Source organism: Phyllobates terribilis, unplaced genomic scaffold, assembly GCF_046119375.1.
Source record: "Phyllobates terribilis strain yellow unplaced genomic scaffold, ASM4611937v1 Scaffold_8__6_contigs__length_399053987, whole genome shotgun sequence".
Lineage (NCBI taxonomy): Eukaryota > Metazoa > Chordata > Amphibia > Anura > Dendrobatidae > Phyllobates > Phyllobates terribilis.
The window spans coordinates 371,786,545-371,813,996 of record NW_027362768.1 but is presented as its reverse complement, the minus strand read 5'-3'; the positions used below and the strand labels follow the sequence as shown (position 1 = coordinate 371,813,996).

The window sequence follows — 27,452 nt, the reverse complement described above, 5'->3', positions numbered from 1 at the left end:
TTTGTATTCTGGGTCCTCTGATGATTTCGTAGTGCCCTGGGCTGAGGAGGGCAGGATGGAGGAGGAGCTGTCAGCAGAATACGGGCAGTAGGACCATGAGGGTGAGAGGAGATCTGCAGACAGACACTGCGCCAGCCCTGCAGGGAGGAGGTGAGTGAGGATCTGTGCAGGATACTATGTATCAGGGAGATGCAGCGAATGTATCAGTCACTGGTGGAGGACACAGACCCCTGTGCTTGGTCATAGGGTCTTAGCACAGATTAGGCAATGCCCCTGCCACCTGCCACTATGGCATCTCACAGCTCCTGGCCTTCCTTATACAAGAAGATATAGCCGGTGATGGGAGATCTCCTTCCATCATCCTACTAAGATCTGACCCATGCACTAATGTCCAGTGCTGCCCGCCAGTCCTGGTAGTAAATGCCAACGCCGCCAGTAAATGCCCTGGTGATTTTGATGGTTCTTTCTCAACAGGAATTTGCAACGTGACACTTTGAAGTGGGCAGTGTTTCTTAGACACCTGTAGATCTCACCCTGCAGAAAGAACGACCCGGGTAAGGAAAAATAAAATAAGAAGCAAGCTGGCATATCGGTGCCCTCCATCCATTCCTGGGCTATAGGGATGTCCTCTGCTCCAAGGGTGTATATTACATACTGACGAGAACATGCTGCGAGCCTGGCACCTCTTGTTGGGTAAGATCTGCTTCTTTCTCCGCTCTGGTATTTGCATGGCAGCGGGTTATTGTGTCGCAGTGTCTGACACCATGCATACTATTTTAAAAATTCATGCAGCAAAGGGAGGGCACGTCTCACAATGGCACCTTGGGTACTGTCCAGAGGAGGCCTGCCAGCCCAGCCGACGCTGCATCCCAGCCCTGACATCTATATCTAAAGAGGCCCGCATTGTCTGCCACTTTAATTAGATTGCAAGCTCTTAGGGCCAGGCCTATATTAGGCAGACGACATTTGGCGCACGTCCTTCTGCTTGAGAGCGGTCTCAGCCGTTCTGTTTTCTGTAATGAGATTAGGAATCTGTCGACGTTCATCACACTAAACAGGCCCCCGAGGATCACATAATTAATTTAGTAATGTGTATGCGTGACACTGGCAGGCGGCCCCCCATCAGGGGGTGTAACACCGCTCCTGTAATTGAGAAGAACTGCTTTCTTGGACGCAGATCGTGTTTGTCAGGCTACATTCAACCGACATACATTGCATGGGCGAAGGGGGCAATTTACCTAAGACATCCATCCTGCCCCCTCCATGGCCTAAACTTATGGTGATGTTTTAGAAATACACATCGTAATAGTGGTGTTAATAAGACACTTGGTGGCGGTATAATTTATGTACTATAAGGCTATGTTCACACGTTGCATTTTTGCTGCGTTTTTTTTTTTTTCTGCATCAAAACCTGCTCTCTTGGCAGTGAAGAAGAAACGGCAAAAAAGCAGATTTTGATGAGTTTTTGCTGTGTTTTTGCAGCGTTTTTGCATTACCCATTTCTTTTAATGGGTGAAAAACGCTGCAAAAATGCTGAAAGTAGTGATGTGCTGCATTTTGCAAAAAAACGCAAATCTTTGACAAAACAGTCAGGAATAAAAAAAAAACAAGGTGTGTGCATGAGATTTCTGAAATGTCATAGACTTTGCTGGTATTGTGAAACACAGCTGAAAATTTGCATAAAAAAATGCATTAAAAAAATGCTACAAAAATGCAACATTTGAACATAGCCTAAAGCGGCCATATGGCATAATTGACTAAACCTTTAATCTTAAAGGGGTTGTCCCATAAACAATGTACATCTATGTTACAGATATATGTATGATCCCCTCAGACCCCCCAGTAATCCCAAGAATGGGGTCCTAAAGTCCCCTTGTGAATGCGGTTGTAGTAAGCATAGGGGTCATAGATTTATCATATTTTCTGGGATTAGGTGATAAATGTTGTTTATGGGACAACCCCTTTAATATGATTTTCCCTTTAACTACATTTTTGGGTAGAGTGAGATAAAAATCCATCATCATTTATGTGACTGATGCATTTGGGGTTCACACCGGAACTAAAATGCATAAGTTTATTATCAAGTCACAGGCGGTCAGAGCATGCTGGGAGTTGTAGTTTGTCAACTGTGGAGGCGCAGTTATATACTCGTGTATAAGGGTTATGACCAGTGGGGTCTCTCTCCGCAGGGTTCTCCTGCTTCCTCCTGGTCGCCGGTGAGGACCCCCATACAGAAGGTCTCTCCTCCACATCTCTGCTGGACGTGTCATCATTGTCCAATCTGGAGAGCGTGGATTCCAGCGAGCGCGGCGGTGACGGCTACACAGACGCCGACTTTCGGCACAACCTCCTCAATACACCGCAGGGCTCTGGATTTTCCAGCCAAGAGACAGAAGAAATCTCCATTTTTCAGTCACCAAAATATTTCTGGGATGATGAAGTGAGGAAATCGAATGACAGTGAAGATCAAAGCAGAACTCAGACAGGTAAAAGGGGAGACCCCGTATTCTACATATTATAGGAAATGCTTAAAGGTCTAGTGAATCGTCCATCAAATATAAGGCTAGAGATGTGGGGTCTGAAAGCTGGAAACCACTGATAGTAGTGAACCTGGGAAAGTGTTGTGTGCCACGCTGAACGCAACTTTATATTTAACATAGAATCATTCTACATACTGAGTAAATATATTACATTACTTTTCCTCAGGAGCTGCACTCACTATTCTGCTGCTGCAGTCACTGTGTACATACATTACATTACAGATCCTGTACTGATCCAGAGTTACATCCTGTATTATACCCCAGAGCTGCACTCACTATTCTGCTGGTGCAGTCACTGTGTACATACATTACATTGCTTATCCTGAGTTACATCCTGTATTATACTCCAGAGCTGCACTTGCTATTCTGCTGGTGCAGTCACTGTGTACATACATTACATTACTGATCCTGAGTTACATCCTGTATTACACAGTGACTGCACAAGCAGAATAGTGAGTGCAGCTCTGGAGTATAATACAGGATGTAACTCAGGATCAGTAAAGTAATGTATGTACACAGTGACTGCACCAGCAGAATAGTGAGTGCAGCTCTGGAGTATAATACAGGAGGTAACTCAGGATCAGTAATGTAATGTGTGTACACAGTGACTGCACCAGCAGAATAGTGAGTGCAGCTCTGGAGTATAATACAGGATGTAACTCAGGATCAGTAATGTAATGTATGTACACAGTGACTGTAGCAGCAGAATAGTAAGTGCAGCTCTGGAGTAGAATACAGGATGTAACTCAGGATAAGTAATGTAATGTATGTACACAGTGACTGCACCAGCAGAATAGTGAGTGCAGCTCTGGAGTATAATACAGGATGTAACTCAGGATCAGTAATGTAATGTATGTACACAGTGACTGTAGCAGCAGAATAGTGAGCGCAGCTCTGGAGTATAATACAGGATGTAACTCAGGATCAGTAATGTAATGTATATACACGGTGATGCCACCAGCAGGATAGTGAGTGCAGCTCTGGAGTATAATACAGGAGGTAACTCAGGATCAGTACAGGATCAGTAATGTAATGTATGTAGACAGTGACTGCACCAGCAGAATAGTGAGTGCAGCTCTGGAGTATAATACAGGATGTAACTCAGGATCAGTAATGTAATGTATGTAGACAGTGACTGCACCAGCAGAATAGTGAGTGCAGCTCTGGAGGATAATACAGGGATGTAACTCAGGTTCAGTACAGGATAAGTAATGTAAGGTATGTACACCAGCAGAATAGTGAGTGCAGCTCTGGAATATAACTCAGGATTGGTAATGTGTGTAGAGACTTTTACATAGATTTATTCAGTCACACAGTAACATTGTGTCACATGTGTGGGGGTCATACATTGCACAGTCTGTATGCACTACATGGGGCGGTCTATGCTATCACATCTGCTTTTATTGGAGGTGACCTGACTGCACGATGAGACCATTGTGTAATTCATGTTCCCGCCTCTGACTCTTTCAGGTTTGGATAAATAAATCTCAATCACTGTTTAATAAAAAAAAAATTCTTCCTAATGTACTTTTTGTTTGATTTTTGATTTTTACCATTGTAAGGTCTGTGCTTGGTGTCAGTGAATAGATAAACCTTGTTTATATCCAGAGGCTGAAAACTCATGAAGACCAAACATTTTTCACAATTGTAACAATTGTCTCCTGCCTAGAAAATCTTCCGTAAACTAAATAGTTTGGACACAAAACTAATATTTTTTTTCCTGCACTGATAACAGTGTAAAAAACTATCATGGCAGGAGATATCATTGCTGCTGTTTTGCTCCGCTCATAAATAGTTGTCTACATTGCAACAAACCCTCATCTCTGAGAGGTATTAGATAAAAATGGGTTTACACCCCCCACATGTAAAAAGAGAAGATAACATGTTATTTCCTCCACAGATGGACCAGATACCACGAATATCTATGAAGAGTCCACGGATCGCAGCAGCAGTTTACCTAAAGAAATCGCGGAAACATCTACAACGTTGTGGTCTACAGACATCGATGAGACCTCCAAACTAGCATCTCCAAGCGCCAAGATCCCAGAAGAAGAAAACACCGTCCAGACGACAGCACAAAATGAGAGGATAGCACTATTTCCAAATATTGAGGATAGGACACTTTCCAAGCTGGTGGTCACTACTACCGCTCACCCAACAGCCAAACCGTCCAGGAAGAACAGGAAACATTCATGGTCCAAGAACCATCATGTAAACCACAACCACGAGTCAGACAGTCGGCCTGGACCTCCGGCTGATTCACGGGGGCTTCCAGCAGGACATTCCCTTCATGGACCTGGATATCATGAAGATGAAAGCCTATCAACCCAGTCATTGCATATTGCCAGTGAAGAAGGGAAAATTAGGTTCTCCACCCAACGAGATGAATACTCGACCAAGGCAGTGGTCCCCAGTGAGGTATCAATGGCGTCACATCAGGTACAAGCAGTGAACACTCTATTGTTTCTTGAGCGCTGGGATCACAGTTGCAGGATTTGGGGGACAGTGAGTGCGGAGATCCTGAGACAGTCAGAATTCGTAGTGATGATGGGCCATAACGTACAGTGGGCCGTAAAACCTAAATATATTAAATGTCATTCTCAGATCTCAAGTCCAAGGTCAAACTAGTCCACCAGAGGACCTTCTGGAGATATTAGTTCCTCAGTAATAATGTGGACCAGCCACGAGAGGAACCAGTGGTTACTTCCCAAATATTCCTTATACTTCCATGTTTGCAGCACTAGTCTTACCCTAGTATCTGATGTGTGAGCTCTAGAGGCTCCTTTAAGGAGCTATCGCATTTCTACCTATTAATTTCGAGGACTTGTAACATTTACTGTTTTTATTTCCAGGTAATCTGCAAGGATTGGATTAATTTGGCTGGAAAGAACTATGTTATACTGAACATGTCGGATGATATTGACTGCGTAAGTGCCCGTATAGTCATAACTCTTATCATCATGGGGCCTGGTTCTTGCAGTGAACAAGGGGTTCTGTAGGGTGCTCCGCTTCAGCCCCAAAATCCGTATTAAAAGGGTTTTCCAATTTCAAAAATCACCCCGTTCCCTGGCTGCAATTTCTTGTTAAAAAAACAAACTGCGTTTTCATCTTTCTCCCCCGGTCCAGTGCCGAGTCGGCGCTACTGCTCCCAGTATGTGTTATTGTCAGCGGCTCTGCCTGAGTTGACGGCAGAAGGATGCTCACTGATTGACTGCAGCACTGTCGTTGTGATGTCAGCGCTGCAGACAATAACAGGCATCAGGAGCAGAGTCAAAGTCTCAGCGCTGGACCTGAAGAGGGTGAGTTGAGAATTTTTTTTTATTTTTTTTTAAAACAAACTGCAGCTGGATGACAGGAGTTTTCTAAAAGTGGAAAACCCCTTTAAATAGTATTCCCTCCAACTGTACCAAAGTGGAAGACCGCTCGCTTCCAGTCTTTACCTCCTAAGGTAAGCATTGATCGCCATTATTCCCCATTAAATGGCTTTATCATTGTATTTTAATACAATGGACTTGAATAAAAATGATGTCCAATATTTACATTTCGTGCTGGTATGGAACTATAACTCCCAGCATGTCCTGATAGCTCTGAAGCGTGATCCGTCACTCCACAGGAAAAGTTTCTTCCAGAGTCCAGTGATGACCGCTTTACACCACTCCATCCGACGCATTGTGCTTGGTGATGTAAGGCTCATAAACTCATACCATGAAGCTTTTGGCCTCTATTGGGGCAGCATACCTTTCTATTTCAGCTGTTTGAAGCAGCGCGGGCGCAGCACACATTTTTTTTTTTACATGGGGGGCTGCGGACGACATACGCACCACATGGCTATACAGTGGTACACGTCACAAAATGGAAACCTCCCAACATGTAGCTGCGATGTACAATCAGGTAGCGTGATACATTTATCACAAAACCCCAATTATCATCTGCAGTGAACTATCGCCTCCATAGCTGGCAAGGAATTCGTGTCGGCTTTTGCCTCCAAATTGTATTGTTGGAGCGCAGGCCGGAGCCTGCCCTGAGATTTAGCAGTCTCCATGACAACTGTCGACTGTCTTTATTAGCCATCTCCAGGGTTTCTGCGTTACTATGGCAACAGCAGCTGGGATTAGACAGGCTGCCTGGCAGGCGGGAGGAATGTGGAAGCGCTCGGTGACCTTTCAGTACCAGCAGAGCGTCGCCGGGTACATGGAGGAGGCCTCATTAGTGACCATGAAGCAGCCTTCATTTACAGGCGGCCATGGCTGATAATACAAGTCCTCGACCCCTTATGTTACGTTTTACCGCTGCAAGGATGAGAATCTTATTGTTCGCTTTCCATCATCTACACACTTCATACGATACATGGCAAAAAGTATGGGACGACGCCCCCCTCCCCCCCCAACATCATATCCACAGGAACTTACTAAACATGGCCGTTATTGCGGTACTGGTCTCGCTTTTCTGTAATGATCCATTCATTTGTAAGGATTCATTTACAGCAATTTCAGCTAGGGTTTAAGGTATCTGGCGGACCCCCTGGACTTTGGTACTAAACTTGGATTTATGTCAGTGGAAATTAACCAAATCAATAGGAAGTAGCAGAGCCGGGAGACGGGACAAACAGAGTGGACAGAAAGGATTCAACAATGATGTAGCAGAGCCCGGGAGATGGGACCGAAATAGTGGACAGAGAGGGTTCAGCAATGATGTAGGATTGCCGAGAGACAGGACAGCAACATTAGACAGTGAGGATTCATCAACGATGTAGCAGAGCCAGGAGACAGGACAGCAACATTAGACAGTGAGGATTCAGCAACGATGTAGCAGAGCCGGGAGACGGGACAGAAACAGTGGACAGAGAGGATTCAGCAACGATGTAGCAGAGCTGGGAGATTGGACAGAGAGGATTCAGCAACGATGTAGCAGAGCTCGAAGCGAAATAGTGGATAGTGAGGGTTCAGCAATGATGTAGCAGAGCCAGGACAGAAACAGTGGACAGAGAGAGTTCAGCTACGATGTAGCAGAGCCGGATTATGGTAGATAAACAGGAGGAAGTGGATAGTCAAGACAGTTCACGGTGGGGTAACTATGTAGTAGACCTGGAGTACAGTCCAAGGATGAAGGTATAGCAGAGCTGACTATGCGGCACTCACTACAATTTGGCTTGTCAGTGCCCACATACATAGCGCTGCAATATCAGAAACATAATTGGTTCTACTATGCCACACCCATGTACAGTGGGTACGGAAAGTATTCAGACCCCTTTAAATTTTTCACTCTTTGTTTCATTGCAGCCAGTTGGTAAATTCTAAAAAGTTCATTTTTTTCTCATTAAAGTACACTCTGCACCCCATCCTGACTGAAAAAAACAGAAATGTAGAAATTTTTGCAAATTTATTAAAAAAGAAAAACTGAAATATCACAGGGTCATAAGTATTCAGACCCTTTGCTCAGACACTCATATTTAAGTCACATGCTGTCCATTTCCTTGTGATCCTCCTTGAGATGGTTCTACTCCTTCATTGGAGTTCAGCTGTGTTTAATTAAACTGATAGGACTTGATTTGGAAAGGCGCACACCTGTCTATATAAGACCTCACTGCTCACAGTGCATGTCAGACCAAATGAGAATCATGAGCTCAAAGGAAGAATTGTGGCAAGGCACAGATCTGTCCAAGGTTACAAAATAATTTAGGCATTTCTCAAGGTTCCTAAGAGCACAATGGCCTCCATAATCCTTAAATGGAAGAAGTTTGGGACCACCAGAAGTCTTCCTAGACGTGGCCGTCCAGCCAAACTGAGCTTGTAGGAGAAGAACCTTGGTGAGAGAGGTAAAGAAGAACCCCAAGATCACTGTGGCTGAGCTCCAGAGATGCAGTAGGGAGATGGGACAAACTTCCACAAAGTCAACTATCACTGCAGCCCTCCACCAGTCGGGCTTTTATGGTAGAGTGGCCCGACGGAAGCCTCTCCTCAGTGCAAGACATATGAAAGCCCTCATAGAGTTTGTCCAAAAACACATGAAGGACTCCCAGACTATGAGAAATAAGATTCTCTGGTCTGATGAGACGAAGATAGAACTTTTTGGTGATAATTCTAAGCGGTATGTGTGGAGAAAACCAGGCACTGCTCGTCACCTGTCCGATACAATCCCAACAGTGAAACATGGTGGTGGTAGCATCATGCTATCGGGTTTTTTTTCAGATGCAGGAACAGGTCGACTGGTTGCAATTGAAGGAAACATGAATGCGGCCAAGTACAGAGATATCCTGGATGAAAACCTCTTCCAGAGTGCTCTGGACCTCAGACTTGGCCGAAGGTTCACCTTCCAACAAGACAATGATCCTAAGCACACAGCTAAAATAACAAAGGAGTGGCTTCAGAACAACTCTGTGCCCATTCTTGACTGGCCCAGCCAGAGCCCTGACCTAAACCCAATTGAGCATCTCTGGAGAGACCTGAAAATGACTGTCCACCAACGTTCACCATCCAACCTGACGGAACTGGAGAGGATCTGCCAGGAAGAATGGCAGAGGATCCCCAAATCCAGGTGTGAAAAACTTGTTGCATCATTCCCAAGACGACTCATGGCTGTACTAGCTCAAAAGGTGCTTCTACTCAATACTGAGCAAAGGGTCTGAATACTTATGACCATGTGATATTTCAGTTTTTCTTTTTAAATAAATTTGCAAAAATTTCTACATTTCTGTTTTTTTCAGTCAAGATGGGGTGCAGAGTGTACTTTAATGAGAAAAAAATGAACTTTTTAGAATTTACCAAATGGCTGCAATGAAACAAAGAGTGAAAAATTTAAAGGGGCTGAATATTTTCCGTACCCATTGTATTATGCCGCTTTACTGCACATATACATAGTACTCCTAAACCCCACACATAATATACCACTGCATTATATATACATACAGGTGCATCTCACTAAATTAGAATATCATCAAACTGTTAATTTATTTCAGTTCTTCAATACAAAAAGTGAAACTCCTATATTATATACAGTCATTACACACAGAGTGATCTATTTCAAGTGTTTATTTCTGTTAACAGTGATGATTATGGTTTACAGCCAATGAAAACACAAAAAAGTCATTATCTCAGTAAGTTAAAATAATTAACAAAAAACACCTGCAAAGGCTTCCGATGCATTTTAAAAGGTCCCTTAGTCTGTTTCAGTAGGCTTTACAATCATGGGGAAGACTGCTGACTTGACAGATGTCCAGAAGGCAGTCATTGACACACTCCACAATGTCCCAGAGTCTGGAGGAAGAGTGGAGAGGCCACAATCCAAGCTGCTGGAGGTCTAGTGTGAAGTTTCCACAATCAGTGATGGTTTGGGGGGCCATGTCATCTGCTGGTGGAGGTCCACTGTGTTTTATCAAGACCAAAGTCAGCGCAGCCGTCTACCAGGACATTTTAGAGCACTTCATGCTTCCCTCTGCCGACAAGCTTTATGGAGATGGAAATGTCATTCTCCAGCAGGACTTGGCCCCTGTCCACACGGCCAAAAGTACCAATACCTGGTTTACACACAACAGTATCACTGTGCTTGATTGGCAGCAAACTCACCTGACCTTAACCCCATAGAGAATCTATTATAGAGAATCTATGGGGTATTGTCAAGAGGAAGATGAGAGACCCCAGACCCAACAATGCAGACGAGCTGAAGGCTGCTATCAAAGCCACCTGGGCTTCCATAACCCCTCAGCAGAGCCACAGGCTGATCCCTCCATGCCACATTGCCGCATTGATGCAGAAGGAGCCGACCAAGTATTGAGGCATTTACTGAACAGACATTTCGGATTTTAAAACATTTTTCAAGCTGTTGTTATAAAGTATTCTAATTTACTGAGATAATGACTTTTGTGTTTTCATTGGCTGTAAGCCATAATCATCACCATTAACAGAAATAAACACGTGAAATAGATCACTCTGTGTGTAATAACTCTATATAATAGATCCCTCTGTGTGTAATGACTCTATATAATAGATCCCTCTGTGTGTAATGACTCTATATAATAGATCACTCTGTGTGTAATAACTCTATATAATAGATCCCTCTGTGTGTAATGACTCTATATAATAGATCACTCTGTGTGTAATGACTCTATATAATAGATCACTCTGTGTGTAATGACTCTATATAATAGATCCCTCTGTGTGTAATGACTCTATATAATAGATCCCTCTGTGTGTAATGACTCTATATAATAGATCCCTCTGTGTGTAATGACTATATAATAGATCCCTCTGTGTGTAATGACTCTATATAATAGATCCCTCTGTGTGTAATGACTCTATATAATAGATCCCTCTCTGTGTAATGACTCTATATAATAGATCCCTCTGTGTGTAATGACTCTATATAATAGATCCCTCTGCGTGTAATGACTCTATATAATAGATCCCTCTGTGTGTAATGACTCTATATAATAGACCCCTCTGTGTGTAATGACTCTATATAATATAGGAGTTTCACATTTTGTATTGAAGAACTGAAATAAATTAACTTTTTGATAAATATTCTAATTTAGTGAGATGTACCTGTATATATACGCATGCTACATACGTGCACGTTGCATACCCACGTTATACACACACATACTGCTACATGATGCACAAGAGACACACTATACCCACCAAACACATCACACCCATATACATACAGTACAGACCAAAAGTTTGGACACACTTTCTCATTTAAAGATTTTTCTGTATTTTCATGACTATGAAAATTGTATATTCACACTGAAGGCATCAAAACTATGAATTAACACATGTGGAATTATATACTTAACAAAAAAGTGTGAAACAACTGAAAATATGTCTTATATTCTAGGTTCTTCAAAGTAGGCACCTTTTGCTTTGATGACTGCTTTGCACACTCTTGGCATTCTCTTGATGAGCTTCAAGAGGTAGTCACCGGAAATGGTCTTCCAACAATCTTGAAGGAGTTCCCAGAGATGCTTAGCACTTGTTGGCCCTTTTGCCTTCACTCTGCGGTCCAGCTCACCCCAAACCATCTCGATTGGGTTCAGGTCTGGTGACTGTGGAGGCCAGGTCATCTGGTGTAGCCCCCCATCACTCTCCCTCTTGGCCAAATAGCCCTTACACAGCCTGGAGGTGTGTTTGGGGTCATTGTCCTGTTGAAAAATAAATGATGGTCCAACTAAATGCAAACTGGATGGAATAGCATGCCGCTGCAAGATGCTGTGGTAGCCATGCTGGTTCAGTATGCCTTCAATTTTGAATAAATCCCCAACAGAGTCACCAGCAAAGCACCCCCACACCATCACACCTCCTCCTCCATGCTTCACGGTGGGAACCAGGCATGTAGAGTCCATCCGTTCACCTTTTCTGCGTCGCACAAAGACACGGTGGTTGGAACCAAAGATCTCAAATTTGGACTCATCAGACCAAAGCACAGATTTCCACTGGTCTAATGTCCATTCCTTGTGTTCTTTAGCCCAAACAAGTCTCTTCTGCTTGTTGCCTGTCCTTACCAGTGGTTTCCTAGCAGCTATTTTACCATGAAGGCCTGCTGCACAAAGTCTCCTCTTAACAGTTGTTGTAGAGATGTGTCTGCTGCTAGAACTCTGTGTGGCATTGACCTGGTCTCTAATCTGAGCTGCTGTTAACCTGCGATTTCTGAGGCTGGTGACTCGGATAAACTTATCCTCAGAAGCAGAGGTGACTCTTGGTCTTCCTTTCCTGTGGCGGTCCTCATGTGAGCCAGTTTCTTTGTAGCGCTTGATGGTTTTTGCAACTGCACTTGGGGACACTTTCAAAGTTTTCCCAATTTTTCAGACTGACTGACCTTCATTTCTTAAAGTAATGATGGCCACTTGTTTTTCTTTACTTAGCTGCTTTTTTCTTGCCATAATACAAATTCTAACAGTCTATTCAGTAGGACTATCAGCTGTGTATCCACCAGACTTCTGCACAACACAACTGATGGTCCCAACACCATTTATAAGGCAAGAAATCCCACTTATTAAACCTGACAGGGCACACCTGTGAAGTGAAAATCATTTCCGGTGACTACCTCTTAAAGCTCATCAAGAGAATGCCAAGAGTGTGCAAAGCAGTCATCAAAGCAAAAGGTGGCTACTTTGAAGAACCTAGAATATAAGACATATTTTCAGTTGTTTCACACTTTTTTGTTAAGTATATAATTCCACATGTGGTAATTCATAGTTTTGATGCTTTCAGTGTGAATGTACAATTTTCATAGTCATGAAAATACAGAAAAATCTTTAAATGAGAAGGTGTGTCCAAACTTTTGGTCTGTACTGTACATACGTATAGTACAAATAAACTTTTCACATACTTCATGCACGTTACACACACATTATCCACACGCATATACTACTGCTACATGATACACACATGCTTATGCAAAGTACACAAACACCCACATTAAAAACACACATTACACCGTCCATACTGTACATGATCCACACACACAAATGCAAATTTCAGATGCATGCACACATGCACATTATACACATACGTTCCTCTTCTGCAGAGGGTCTGTGGTGAGGCAGAGCCCGCGTCCTGCCTGAGATGCTCCCTGCACTCCCTCCATTCAGACAGATCTGTCTGGATCAAGTTACAACGGCTGGTAACAAAATCCGGCTGTTATAACTTTTTTTCAGTACGGACAAGAGATGGAGGGGCTTGGAAGGATAACATCCTACACACCAGGTCTGTCTTTCCCCACTTGATCTCCACTATGGTTTTTGCAGGTCCTGAAAGATATAAGGAATAATAGTTATTTTTCATTTAAGTGGTAACGGAGGATTGACGTACAACTGCGGCCATCACCTAACTGTGGTATTATTCTTTACAGGAAGAGTTCAGATGGCAGAGGGGGCAACATCTACTGTCGTTGCTGGAGGGGGCACTAGCATGGAAAACGGACCCCCCTCAGAGGGACTGGGTGATCTTCCTGAGCAAACCTAACGAAAATGATAACCACCTGCTAATGACAATCACAGACGAGGAGCGTAAGTCTCATGAAGCCGCACAAGGCACATACAGGGTGACTATAGATAATAGCTGGGGCCAAGTGTAGGAAGAGTGGTGGAGTATGACTATAAGGCCACGGTCCCACTATCAGTATTTGGTCAGTATTTTTTCTCCGGAGTGGGAGCCAAAACCAAGAGTGAGTGATAAATGCAGAATTGGTGACTTGTTTCTATTCTACCTTTTCTCTGATTGTTCCTCCTCTGGTTTTAGCTCCCACTCCTGAGAAAAAATACTGACCGAATACTGATAGCGGGGCTTGACCTTAGAGGGGTATTCCCTTTTCATAACCTTGATTGCATATCATTAGGCTATGCCATCACTTTATGATCACCTGGGGTCTGAGCTCCGAGCCCCCCACTGATCCTGAGATATCAGTCAATCAGGGGTGTATCAGAATGGCATTCATTAAGATCAGTGAGGGTCAATAGGGTCAGACCCCCACGACTATAAAGTGATGGTATATCTAACAATGCTCTATGAGATGGGAATGTCCCTTTAAATCAGACCAGTCATGCAGAGTTGCGGTTGTGCAAACTACAACAACCAGCAGTCACAGGCTGTCAGGGCATGTTGGGAGTTGTAGTTCCACAACAACTCTAGAGATGCATATTGCCGATCTAAACCCATCTCTGAGCCCAAAACAGAAGCACAAATCCCTCTCTGGTCCTGATATTTTGCTACAATGTATCAGCACAGATATAATGTATCCGTCTGTGTGCAGCTGATGGAGGATAGTCTACAGTGGATACAATTGTAACAAACGCTCAGCTGTGAGAAGTATTAGGTCATTACAAGGTTCCCTAAAATTTTCTTCCAGTTAATCACATTATCTGCTGTGTACAGGTGTGGTTCCTGTAAAAGACGTCTTCACGGCACTTGGAGACATAAAGAGGAGTCTTGCAGAGGTTAGTAGTCCATACTATATAGATAATTATATATACACACATATTATATTATATACATATATTGTATTCATTTCTTAATGGATCTTTATAGTAATCAGAACTCAGTTTCTACAACACAAAACTCCAAATTCCCGGCGCAAACATGATAAAATTCTGTCTGCCTGCGGTCGCCACTAGGGGGAGCTCAATGTATACGGCTTTATACAGCTCCCATTGAACTCAATAATAAATTTATCTTCAGACTCCTTGATAGAACTAGTTGATGGTAGAGTCAAAAAAATTATCACATGTAATATTATCAGATGTCCACAAGAGGGCAGTCAGTTCTCAAAACAGATCTCAAGCAGCAGAATACAGTATACAGGGTTGTATAATATACAGCAAAGTAATGGACACATCAGAACATTTCCATACATGCAACTATAAAGTGAAACAATCATAGTAAAAAATAATACCGTATTGTGGATCATTGTGTGTTTGCGGCACTATACAGTAATGATCTAACTACAAGATAAGGAGCAAAGCCCAGAAATAACTCTTCAACTTTTTTCACTATTCTACAGATTGGTATTGAAAGTTACTCCAGCACCGCCAGCTGTCAGTCCCGGCCCAGCCCTCCCCGCAGCGATTACGGCAAACTCTTTGTTGTTTTGGTCATTATCGGCTCCATTTGTGTTATGATCATCATTGCAGGACTCATTTATATCTGCTGGCAGAAACGACTACCAAAACTGAAAAATATGGTGAGAAAAACAGAGAACATAACAAGTCATTATATAATAATGGCTATTATATTTTTGTACATAGGGGGCAGTATTATAGTAGATATATTCTTGTACATAGGGAGCAGTATTATAGTAGTTATATTCTTGTACATAGGGGGCAGTATTATAGTAGTTATATTCTTGTACATAGGGGGCAGTATTATAGTAGTTATATTCTTGTACATAGGGAGCAGTATTATAGTAGTTATATTCTTGTACATAGGGGGCAGTATTATAGTAGATATATTCTTGTACATAGGGGGCAGTATTATAGTAGTTATATTCTTGTACATAGGGGGCAGTATTATAGTAGATATATTCTTGTACATAGGGACAGTATTATAGTAGTTATATTCTTGTACATAGGGAGCAGTATTATAGTAGTTATATTCTTGTATATAGGGGCAGTATTATAGTAGTTATATTCTTGTACATAGGGGGCAGTATTATAGTAGTTATATTCTTGTACATAGGGAGCAGTATTATAGTAGTTATATTCTTGTACATAGGGAGCAGTATTATAGTAGTTATATTCTTGTACATAGGGGGCAGTATTATAGTAGTTATATTCTTGTACATAGGGAGCAGTATTATAGTAGTTATATTCTTGTACATAGGGGGCAGTATTATAGTAGATATATTCTTGTACATAGGGAGCAGTATTATAGTAGTTATATTCTTGTACATAGGGGGCAGTATTATAGTAGATATATTCTTGTACATAGGGACAGTATTATAGTAGTTATATTCTTGTACATAGGGAGCAGTATTATAGTAGTTATATTCTTGTACATAGGGAGCAGTATTATAGTAGTTATATTCTTGTACATAGGGGGCAGTATTATAGTAGTTATATTCTTGTATATAGGGGGCAGTATTATAGTAGTTATATTCTTGTACATAGGGGGCAGTATTATAGTAGTTATATTCTTGTATATAGGGGGCAGTATTATAGTAGTTATATACTTGTACATAGGGAGCAGTATTATAGTGGTTATATTCTTGTACATAGGGGGCAGTATTATAGTAGTTATATTCTTGTACATAGGGGGCAGTATTATAGTAGTTATATTCTTGTACATAGGGGGCAGTATTATAGTAGTTATATTCTTGTAAATAGGGGGCAGTATTATAGTAGTTATATTCTTGTATATAGGGGGCAGTATTATAGTAGTTATATTCTTGTATATAGGGGGCAGTATTATAGTAGTTATATTCTTGTACATAGGGAGCAGTATTATAGTAGTTATATTCTTGTACATATGGGCGGTATTATAGTAGTTATATTCTTATACATAGGAGCAGTATTATAGTAGTTATATTCTTGTATATAGGGGGCAGTATTATAGTAGTTATATTCTTGTACATATGGGCGGTATTATAGTAGTTATATTCTTATACATAGGAGCAGTATTATAGTAGTTATATTCTTGTACATAGGGGGCAGTATTATAGTAGCTATATTCTTGTACATAGGGGGCAATATTATAGTAGTTATATTCTTGTACATAGAAGGCAGTATTATAGTAGTTATATTCTTGTACATAGAAGGCAGTATTATAGTAGTTATATTCTTGTACATAGGGGCAGTATTATAGTAGTTATATTCTTGTACATAGAAGGCAGTATTATAGTAGTTATATTCTTGTATATAGGGGGCAGTATTATAGTAGTTATATTCTTGTACATAGGGGGCAGTATTATAGTAGTTATATTCTTGTACATAGGGGGCAGTGTTATAGTAGTTATATTCTTGTACATAGGGGGCAGTATAATAGTAGTTATATTCTTGTACATGGGGGCAGTATTATAGTAGTTATATTCTTGTACATAGGGGGCAGTATTATAGTAGTTATATTCTTGTACATAGGGGGCAGTATTATAGTAGTTATATTCTTGCACATAGGGGGCCGTATTATAGTAGTTATATTCTTGTACATAGGGGCAGTATTATATTAGTTATATTCTTATACATAAGAGGCAGTATTATAGTAGTTATATTCTTGTACATAGGGACAGTATTATAGTAGTTATATTCTTGTACATAGGGACAGTATTATAGTAGTTATATTCTTGTACATAGGGGCAGTATTATAGTAGTTATATTCTTGTACATAGGGGGCAGTGTTATAGTAGTTATATTATTGTATATAGGGAGCAGTATTATAATAGTTATATTCTTGGACATAGGAGCAGTATTATAGTAGTTATATTCTTGTATATAGGGGCAGTATTATAGTAGTTATATTCTTGTACATAGGGGGCAGTATTATAGTAGTTATATTCTTGTACATAGGAGCAGTATTATAGTAGTTATATTCTTGTACATAGGGACAGTATTATAGTAGTTATATTCTTGTACATAGGGGGCAGTATAATAGTAGTTATATTCTTGTACATGGGGGCAGTATTATAGTAGTTATATTCTTGTACATAGGGGGCAGTATTATAGTAGTTATATTCTTGTACATAGGGAGCAGTATTATAGTAGTTATATTCTTGTACATAGGGGGCAGTATTATAGTAGATATATTCTTGTACATAGGGAGCAGTATTATAGTAGTTATATTCTTGTACATAGGGGGCAGTATTATAGTAGATATATTCTTGTACATAGGGACAGTATTATAGTAGTTATATTCTTGTACATAGGGAGCAGTATTATAGTAGTTATATTCTTGTACATAGGGAGCAGTATTATAGTAGTTATATTCTTGTACATAGGGGGCAGTATTATAGTAGTTATATTCTTGTATATAGGGGGCAGTATTATAGTAGTTATATTCTTGTACATAGGGGGCAGTATTATAGTAGTTATATTCTTGTATATAGGGGGCAGTATTATAGTAGTTATATACTTGTACATAGGGAGCAGTATTATAGTGGTTATATTCTTGTACATAGGGGGCAGTATTATAGTAGTTATATTCTTGTACATAGGGGGCAGTATTATAGTAGTTATATTCTTGTACATAGGGGGCAGTATTATAGTAGTTATATTCTTGTAAATAGGGGGCAGTATTATAGTAGTTATATTCTTGTATATAGGGGGCAGTATTATAGTAGTTATATTCTTGTATATAGGGGGCAGTATTATAGTAGTTATATTCTTGTACATAGGGAGCAGTATTATAGTAGTTATATTCTTGTACATATGGGCGGTATTATAGTAGTTATATTCTTATACATAGGAGCAGTATTATAGTAGTTATATTCTTGTATATAGGGGGCAGTATTATAGTAGTTATATTCTTGTACATATGGGCGGTATTATAGTAGTTATATTCTTATACATAGGAGCAGTATTATAGTAGTTATATTCTTGTACATAGGGGGCAGTATTATAGTAGCTATATTCTTGTACATAGGGGGCAATATTATAGTAGTTATATTCTTGTACATAGAAGGCAGTATTATAGTAGTTATATTCTTGTACATAGAAGGCAGTATTATAGTAGTTATATTCTTGTACATAGGGGCAGTATTATAGTAGTTATATTCTTGTACATAGAAGGCAGTATTATAGTAGTTATATTCTTGTATATAGGGGGCAGTATTATAGTAGTTATATTCTTGTACATAGGGGGCAGTATTATAGTAGTTATATTCTTGTACATAGGGGGCAGTGTTATAGTAGTTATATTCTTGTACATAGGGGGCAGTATAATAGTAGTTATATTCTTGTACATGGGGGCAGTATTATAGTAGTTATATTCTTGTACATAGGGGGCAGTATTATAGTAGTTATATTCTTGTACATAGGGGGCAGTATTATAGTAGTTATATTCTTGCACATAGGGGGCCGTATTATAGTAGTTATATTCTTGTACATAGGGGCAGTATTATATTAGTTATATTCTTATACATAAGAGGCAGTATTATAGTAGTTATATTCTTGTACATAGGGACAGTATTATAGTAGTTATATTCTTGTACATAGGGACAGTATTATAGTAGTTATATTCTTGTACATAGGGGCAGTATTATAGTAGTTATATTCTTGTACATAGGGGGCAGTGTTATAGTAGTTATATTATTGTATATAGGGAGCAGTATTATAATAGTTATATTCTTGGACATAGGAGCAGTATTATAGTAGTTATATTCTTGTATATAGGGGCAGTATTATAGTAGTTATATTCTTGTACATAGGGGGCAGTATTATAGTAGTTATATTCTTGTACATAGGAGCAGTATTATAGTAGTTATATTCTTGTACATAGGGACAGTATTATAGTAGTTATATTCTTGTACATAGGGGGCAGTATAATAGTAGTTATATTCTTGTACATGGGGGCAGTATTATAGTAGTTATATTCTTGTACATAGGGGGCAGTATTATAGTAGTTATATTCTTGTACATAGGGGGCAGTATTATAGTAGTTATATTCTTGTACATAGGGGGCAGTATTATAGTAGTTATATTCTTGTACATAGGGGGCAGTATTATAGTAGTTATATTCTTGTACATAGGGGGCAGTATTATATTAGTTATATTCTTATACATAAGAGGCAGTATTATAGTAGTTATATTCTTGTTAATAGGAGCAGTATTATAGTAGTTATATTCTTATACATAAGAGGCAGTATTATAGTAGTTATATTCTTGTACATAGGAGCAGTATTATAGTAGTTATATTCTTGTACATAGGGACAGTATTATAGTAGTTATAGTCTTGTACATAGGGACAGTATTATAGTAGTTATATTCTTGTACATAGGGACAGTATTATAGTAGTTATATTCTTGTACATAGGGACAGTATTATAGTAGTTATATTCTTGTACATAGGAGCAGTATTATAGTAGTTATATTCTTGTACATAGGGACAGTATTATAGTAGTTATATTCTTATACATAGGAGGCAGTATTATAGTAGTTATATTCTTGTATATAGGGGGCAGTATTATAGTAGTTATATTCTTTTATATAGGGGGCAGTATTATAGTAGTTATATTCTTGTACATAGGGAGCAGTATTATAGTAGTTATATTCTTGTACATATGGGCGGTATTATAGTAGTTATATTCTTATACATAGGAGCAGTATTATAGTAGTTATATTCTTGTACATAGGGGCAGTATTATATTAGTTATATTCTTATACATAGGAGGCAGTATTATAGTAGTTATATTCTTGTACATAGGGGCAGTATTATATTAGTTATATTCTTATACATAGGAGGCAGTATTATAGTAGTTATATTCTTGTACATAGGGGGCAGCATTATAGTAGTTATATTCTTGTACATAGGGAGCAGTATTATAGTAGTTATATTCTTGTACATAGGGAGCAGTATTATAGTAGTTATATTCTTGTACATAGGAGGCAGTATTATAGTAGTTATATTCTTGTACATAGGGGCAGCATTATACTAGTTATATTCTTGTATATAGGAGCAGTATTATAGTAGTTATATTCTTGTACATATGGGCGGTATTATAGTAGTTATATTCTTATACATAGGAGCAGTATTATAGTAGTTATATTCTTGTACATAGGGGGCAGTATTATAGTAGCTATATTCTTGTACATAGGGGGCAATATTATAGTAGTTATATTCTTGTACATAGAAGGCAGTATTATAGTAGTTATATTCTTGTACATAGAAGGCAGTATTATAGTAGTTATATTCTTGTACATAGGGGCAGTATTATAGTAGTTATATTCTTGTACATAGAAGGCAGTATTATAGTAGTTATATTCTTGTATATAGGGGGCAGTATTATAGTAGTTATATTCTTGTACATAGGGGGCAGTATTATAGTAGTTATATTCTTGTACATAGGGGGCAGTGTTATAGTAGTTATATTCTTGTACATAGGGGGCAGTATTATAGTAGTTATATTCTTGTACATAGGGGGCAGTATTATAGTAGTTATATTCTTGTACATAGGGGGCAGTATTATATTAGTTATATTCTTATACATAAGAGGCAGTATTATAGTAGTTATATTCTTGTTAATAGGAGCAGTATTATAGTAGTTATATTCTTATACATAAGAGGCAGTATTATAGTATTTATATTCTTGTACATAGGGACAGTATTATAGTAGTTATATTCTTGTACATAGGGACAGTATTATAGTAGTTATATTCTTGTACATAGGGGGCAGTATTATAGTAGTTATATTCTTGTACATAGGGGGCAGTGTTATAGTAGTTATATTATTGTATATAGGGAGCAGTATTATAATAGTTATATTCTTGGACATAGGAGCAGTATTATAGTAGTTATATTCTTGTATATAGGGGCAGTATTATAGTAGTTATATTCTTGTACATAGGGGGCAGTATTATAGTAGTTATATACTTGTACATAGGAGCAGTATTATAGTAGTTATATTCTTGTACATAGGAGCAGTATTATAGTAGTTATATTCTTGTACATAGGGACAGTATTATAGTAGTTATATTCTTGTACATAGGGGGCAGTATAATAGTAGTTATATTCTTGTACATGGGGGCAGTATTATAGTAGTTATATTCTTGTACATAGGGGGCAGTATTATAGTAGTTATATTCTTGTACATAGGGGGCAGTATTATAGTAGTTATATTCTTGTACATAGGGGGCAGTATTATAGTAGTTATATTCTTGTACATAGGGGGCAGTATTATAGTAGTTATATTCTTGTACATAGGGGGCAGTATTATATTAGTTATATTCTTATACATAAGAGGCAGTATTATAGTAGTTATATTCTTGTACATAGGAGCAGTATTATAGTAGTTATATTCTTATACATAAGAGGCAGTATTATAGTAGTTATATTCTTGTACATAGGAGCAGTATTATAGTAGTTATATTCTTGTACATAGGGGGCAGTATTATAGTAGTTATATTCTTGTACATAGGGGGCAGTATTATATTAGTTATATTCTTATACATAAGAGGCAGTATTATAGTAGTTATATTCTTGTACATAGGAGCAGTATTATAGTAGTTATATTCTTGTACATAGGAGCAGTATTATAGTAGTTATATTCTTGTACATAGGAGCAGTATTATAGTAGTTATATTCTTGTATATAGGGGGCAGTATTATAGTAGTTATAGTCTTGTACATAGGGACAGTATTATAGTAGTTATATTCTTGTACATAGGGACAGTATTATAGTAGTTATATTCTTGTACATAGGGACAGTATTATAGTAGTTATATTCTTGTACATAGGAGCAGTATTATAGTAGTTATATTCTTGTACATAGGGACAGTATTATAGTAGTTATATTCTTATACATAGGAGGCAGTATTATAGTAGTTATATTCTTGTACATAGGGGCAGTATTATATTAATTATATTCTTATACATAGGAGGCAGTATTATAGTAGTTATATTCTTGTACATAGGGACAGTATTATAGTAGTTATATTCTTGTACATAGGGACAGTATTATAGTAGTTATATTCTTGTACAAAGGGAGCAGTATTATAGTAGTTATATTCCTGTACATAGAGGCAGTATTATAGTAGTTATATTCTTGTATAAAGGGAGCAGTATTATAGTAGTTATATTCTTGTATATAGGGAGCAGTATTATAGTAGTTATATTCTTGTGCATAGGGGCAGTATTATAGTAGTTATATTCTTGTATATAGGGAGCAGTATTATAGTAGTTATATTCTTGTATATAGGGAGCAGTATTATAGTAGTTATATTCTTGTGCATAGGGGCAGTATTATAGTAGTTATATTCTTGTACATAGGAGCAGTATTATAGTAGTTATATTCTTGTACATAGGAGCAGTATTATAGTAGTTATATTCTTGTACATAGGAGCAGTATTATAGTAGTTATATTCTTGTACATAGGGGGCAGTATTATAGTAGTTATATTCTTGTACATATGAGCAGTATTATAGTAGTTATATTCTTGTACATAGGAGCAGTATTATAGTAGTTATATTCTTGTACATAGGAGCAGTATTATAGTAGTTATATTCTTATACATAGGGGGCAGTATTATAGTAGTTATATTCTTGTACATAGGAGCAGTATTATAGTAGTTATATTCTTGTACAAAGGGAGCAGTATTATAGTAGTTATATTCTTGTATATAGGGAGCAGTATTATAGTAGTTATATTCTTGTACATAGGAGCAGTATTATAGTAGTTATATTCTTGTACATAGGAGCAGTATTATAGTAGTTATATTCTTATACATAGGGGGCAGTATTATAGTAGTTATATTCTTGTACATAGGAGCAGTATTATAGTAGTTATATTCTTGTACAAAGGGAGCAGTATTATAGTAGTTATATTCTTGTATATAGGGAGCAGTATTATAGTAGTTATATTCTTGTACATAGGGGGCAGTATTATAGTAGTTATATTCTTGTACATAGGGACAGTATTATAGTAGTTATATTCTTGTACATAGGGGGCAGTATTATAGTAGTTATATTCTTGTACAAAGGGAGCAGTATTATAGTAGTTATATTCTTGTATATAGGAGCAGTATTATAGTAGTTATATTCTTGTACAAAGGGAGCAGTATTATAGTAGTTATATTCTTGTATATAGGAGCAGTATTATAGTAGTTATATTCTTGTACATAGGAGGTAGTATTATAGTAGTTATATTCTTGTACATAGTGGGCAGTATTATAGTAGTTATATTCTTGTACATAGGAGCAGTATTATAGCAGTTATATTCTTGTACATAGGGACAGTATTATAGTAGTTATATTCTTGTACATAGGAGCAGTATTTTAGTAGTTATATTCTTGTACATAGGAGCAGTATTATAGTAGTTATATTCTTGTACATTGAGGCAGTATTATAGTAGTTATATTCTTGTACAAAGGGAGCAGTATTATAGTAGTTATATTCTTGTACATAGGAGCAGTATTATAGTAGTTATATTCTTGTACATAGAGCCAGTATTATAGTAGTTATATACTTGTACATAGGGTCAGTATTATAGTAGTTATATTCTTATACATACGGACAGTATTATAGTAGTTATATTCTTGTACATAGGGGCAATATTATTGTAGTTATAGTCTTGGACATAGGGGGCAGTATTATAGTGGTGATATTCTTGTACATAGGGGCAGTATTATAGTAGTTATATTCTTGTACATAGGGGCAGTATTATAGTAGTTATATTCTTGTACATAGTGGGCAGTATTATAGTAGTTATATTCTTGTACATAGGAGCAGTATTATAGCAGTTATATTCTTGTACATAGGGACAGTATTATAGTAGTTATATTCTTGTACATAGGGAGCAGTATTATAGTAGTTGTATTCTTGTACATAGGGGGCAGTATTATAGTAGTTATATTCTTGTACATAGGGGGCAGTATTATAGTAGTTATATTCTTGTACATAGGGGGCAGTATTATAGTAGTTATATTCTTGTACATAGGGGGCAGTATTATAGTAGTTATATTCTTGCACATAGGGGGCCGTATTATAGTAGTTATATTCTTATACATAAGAGGCAGTATTATAGTAGTTATATTCTTGTACATAGGAGCAGTATTATAGTAGTTATATTCTTGTACATAGGGACAGTATTATAGTAGTTATATTCTTGTACATAGGGACAGTATTATAGTAGTTATATTCTTGTACATAGGAGCAGTATTATAGTAGTTATATTCTTGTACATAGGGACAGTATTATAGTAGTTATATTCTTGTACATAGGGGGCAGTATTATAGTAGTTATATTCTTGTACATAGGGACAGTATTATAGTAGTTATTTTCTTATACATAGGAGGCAGTATTATAGTAGTTATATTCTTGTACATAGGGGCAGTATTATATTAGTTATATTCTTATACATAGGAGGCAGTATTATAGTAGTTATATTCTTGTACATAGGGACAGTATTATAGTAGTTATATTCTTGTACATAGGGGCAGTATTATAGTAATTATATTCTTGTACATAGGGGGCAGTATTATAGTAGTTATATTCTTGTACATAGGGACAGTATTATAGTAGTTATATTCTTGTACAAAGGGAGCAGTATTATAGTAGTTATATTCCTGTACATAGAGGCAGTATTATAGTAGTTATATTCTTGTATATAGGGAGCAGTATTATAGTAGTTATATTCTTGTATATAGGGAGCAGTATTATAGTAGTTATATTCTTGTGCATAGGGGCAGTATTATAGTAGTTATATTCTTGTACATAGGAGCAGTATTATAGTAGTTATATTCTTGTACATAGGAGCAGTATTATAGTAGTTATATTCTTGTACAAAGGGAGCAGTATTATAGTAGTTATATTCTTGTATATAGGAGCAGTATTATAGTAGTTATATTCTTGTACAAAGGGAGCAGTATTATAGTAGTTATATTCTTGTATATAGGAGCAGTATTATAGTAGTTATATTCTTGTACATAGGAAGCAGTATTATAGTAGTTATATTCTTGTACATAGTGGGCAGTATTATAGTAGTTATATTCTTGTACATAGGAGCAGTATTATAGTAGTTATATTCTTGTACATAGGAGCAGTATTTTAGTAGTTATATTCTTGTACATAGGAGCAGTATTATAGTAGTTATATTCTTGTACATTGAGGCAGTATTATAGTAGTTATATTCTTGTACAAAGGGAGCAGTATTATAGTAGTTATATTCTTGTACATAGGGGCAGTATTATAGTAGTTATATTCTTGTACATAGGGGGCAGTATTATAGTAGTTATATTCTTGTACATAGGGGGCAGTATTATAGTAGTTATATTCTTGTACATAGGGGCAGTATTATAGTAGTTATATTCTTGTACATAGGAGCAGTATTATAGTAGTTATATTCTTGTACAAAGGGAGCAGTATTATAGTAGTTATATTCTTGTATATAGGGAGCAGTATTATAGTAGTTATATTCTTGTACATAGGAGCAGTATTATAGTAGTTATATTCTTGTACATAGGGTCAGTATTATATTAGTTATATTCTTGTACATAGCGGCAGTATTATAGTAGGTATATTCTTGTACATAGGGTGCAGTATTATAGTAGGTATATTCTTGTACATAGGGTGCAGTATTATAGTAGGTATATTCTTGTACATAGGGTGCAGTATTATAGTAGTTATATTCTGGTACATAGGGGCAGTATTATTGTAGTTATATTCTTGTACATAGGGGCAGTATTATAGTAGTTATATTCTTGTACATAGGGGCAGTATTATAGTAGTTATATTCTTGTACATAGGGGGCAGTATTATAGTAGTTATATTCTTGTACATAGGGGCAGTATTATAGTAGTTATATTCTTGTACATAGGGGGCAGTATTATAGTAGTTACATTCATCAATGTCTTAGTCCGGACAATGCTTTTAATGGTTATGTAGTAAAGATACCTTATTACTTTCGAAATGTGTTTGCAGAATTGACAACCATGTACATAATCCAAAAAACTTTCATCAGTTGTCAGTTCGCTTCCCCCACTCTGAGTGCATGTATCTCAGTGTTTCGCCCTTTGCTGACCCATCCTGTGTTCTTTTTGCAATAAGGAGCTGCATTTTGTGGAGAACGGCTGCCACGATAACCCCACCCTGGACGTGGCCATGGACGGCCAATCCGAAATGCAAGAAAAGAAGACGAGCCTTAACGGCGGCACCTCTCTCCGGGCGGACGGCTGGGAAACATTAATCAACAAGACAAGCAAAGACGAGACGGACACCATGGAAGAAGACACTCACCTGTAGAGACCAAAGGGGGCCGATCCCGGGGGGCGAAGCCGAACTCTTTCTTTTTCTGATTGTTGGGCACTTGGGGTTCTCAGTGTTTTAGGTCACTTTCCTGTAACGAGATGGGTTGACACTTTGGATTGTTGGCCTGTAGCAGCACAGTATTATTAGCACATGGTGGCGGTATCGATCACTGAGTGCCCGCACTCTCGCCGTCGCCCTCCGGCCGCTCTCCAGTTTACAACGATTGATATGATTGCACTTTATTCTTCCAAAGATGATATTAGGAGCCAGCTCTCTGGTGCAAATCTTATCCGCCGGTGCATTCCAGGTCGGCCTCGGCCGAGCAGAGTATTGTTGTATTTTTTTTTTTTCTCCGTGTCGTGATGTAGGACCAGAATTTGTTGCCTCCTCCACTCGTCCGCTTCCCCGTCCCACCTGCATGCAATGTGGATCCTGACAGCTTGACACAATAACAAAAAAAAAAAATCTAATAAAAAATCTAATAAAAAAAAATGAAAAAATATCTTCGAGCCAATGAATAAAGCTAAATATGATGGGA

The 27,452-nt window shown here is 38.0% G+C and overlaps 1 protein-coding gene across 1 annotated transcript; it reads left to right on the top strand.

Annotated features, from left to right (window-relative positions):
* PODXL2 (podocalyxin like 2) lies at positions 1–27,452 on the top strand. Its single transcript, XM_073644937.1, has 9 exons — positions 1–150; positions 475–693; positions 2,190–2,486; positions 4,441–4,979; positions 5,393–5,467; positions 13,386–13,542; positions 14,408–14,469; positions 15,033–15,212; positions 26,714–27,452. Exons 2-9 carry the CDS (start codon positions 666–668, stop codon positions 26,906–26,908), a joined length of 1,533 nt encoding a protein of 510 aa, XP_073501038.1. The 5' UTR covers positions 1–150; positions 475–665; the 3' UTR covers positions 26,909–27,452.

What these genes read in the sequence shown, in the direction of transcription:
- PODXL2 (XM_073644937.1), top strand. Translation starts at nt 666, where the DNA reads ATGCTGCGAGCCTGGCACCTCTTGTTGG. An exon ending in TGTCGGATGATATTGACTGC is followed by an intron (nt 5,468 to 13,385) that starts GTAAGTGCCCGT and finishes TATTCTTTACAG; the next exon opens with GAAGAGTTCAGATGGCAGAG. An exon ending in TAAAGAGGAGTCTTGCAGAG is followed by an intron (nt 14,470 to 15,032) that starts GTTAGTAGTCCA and finishes ACTATTCTACAG; the next exon opens with ATTGGTATTGAAAGTTACTC.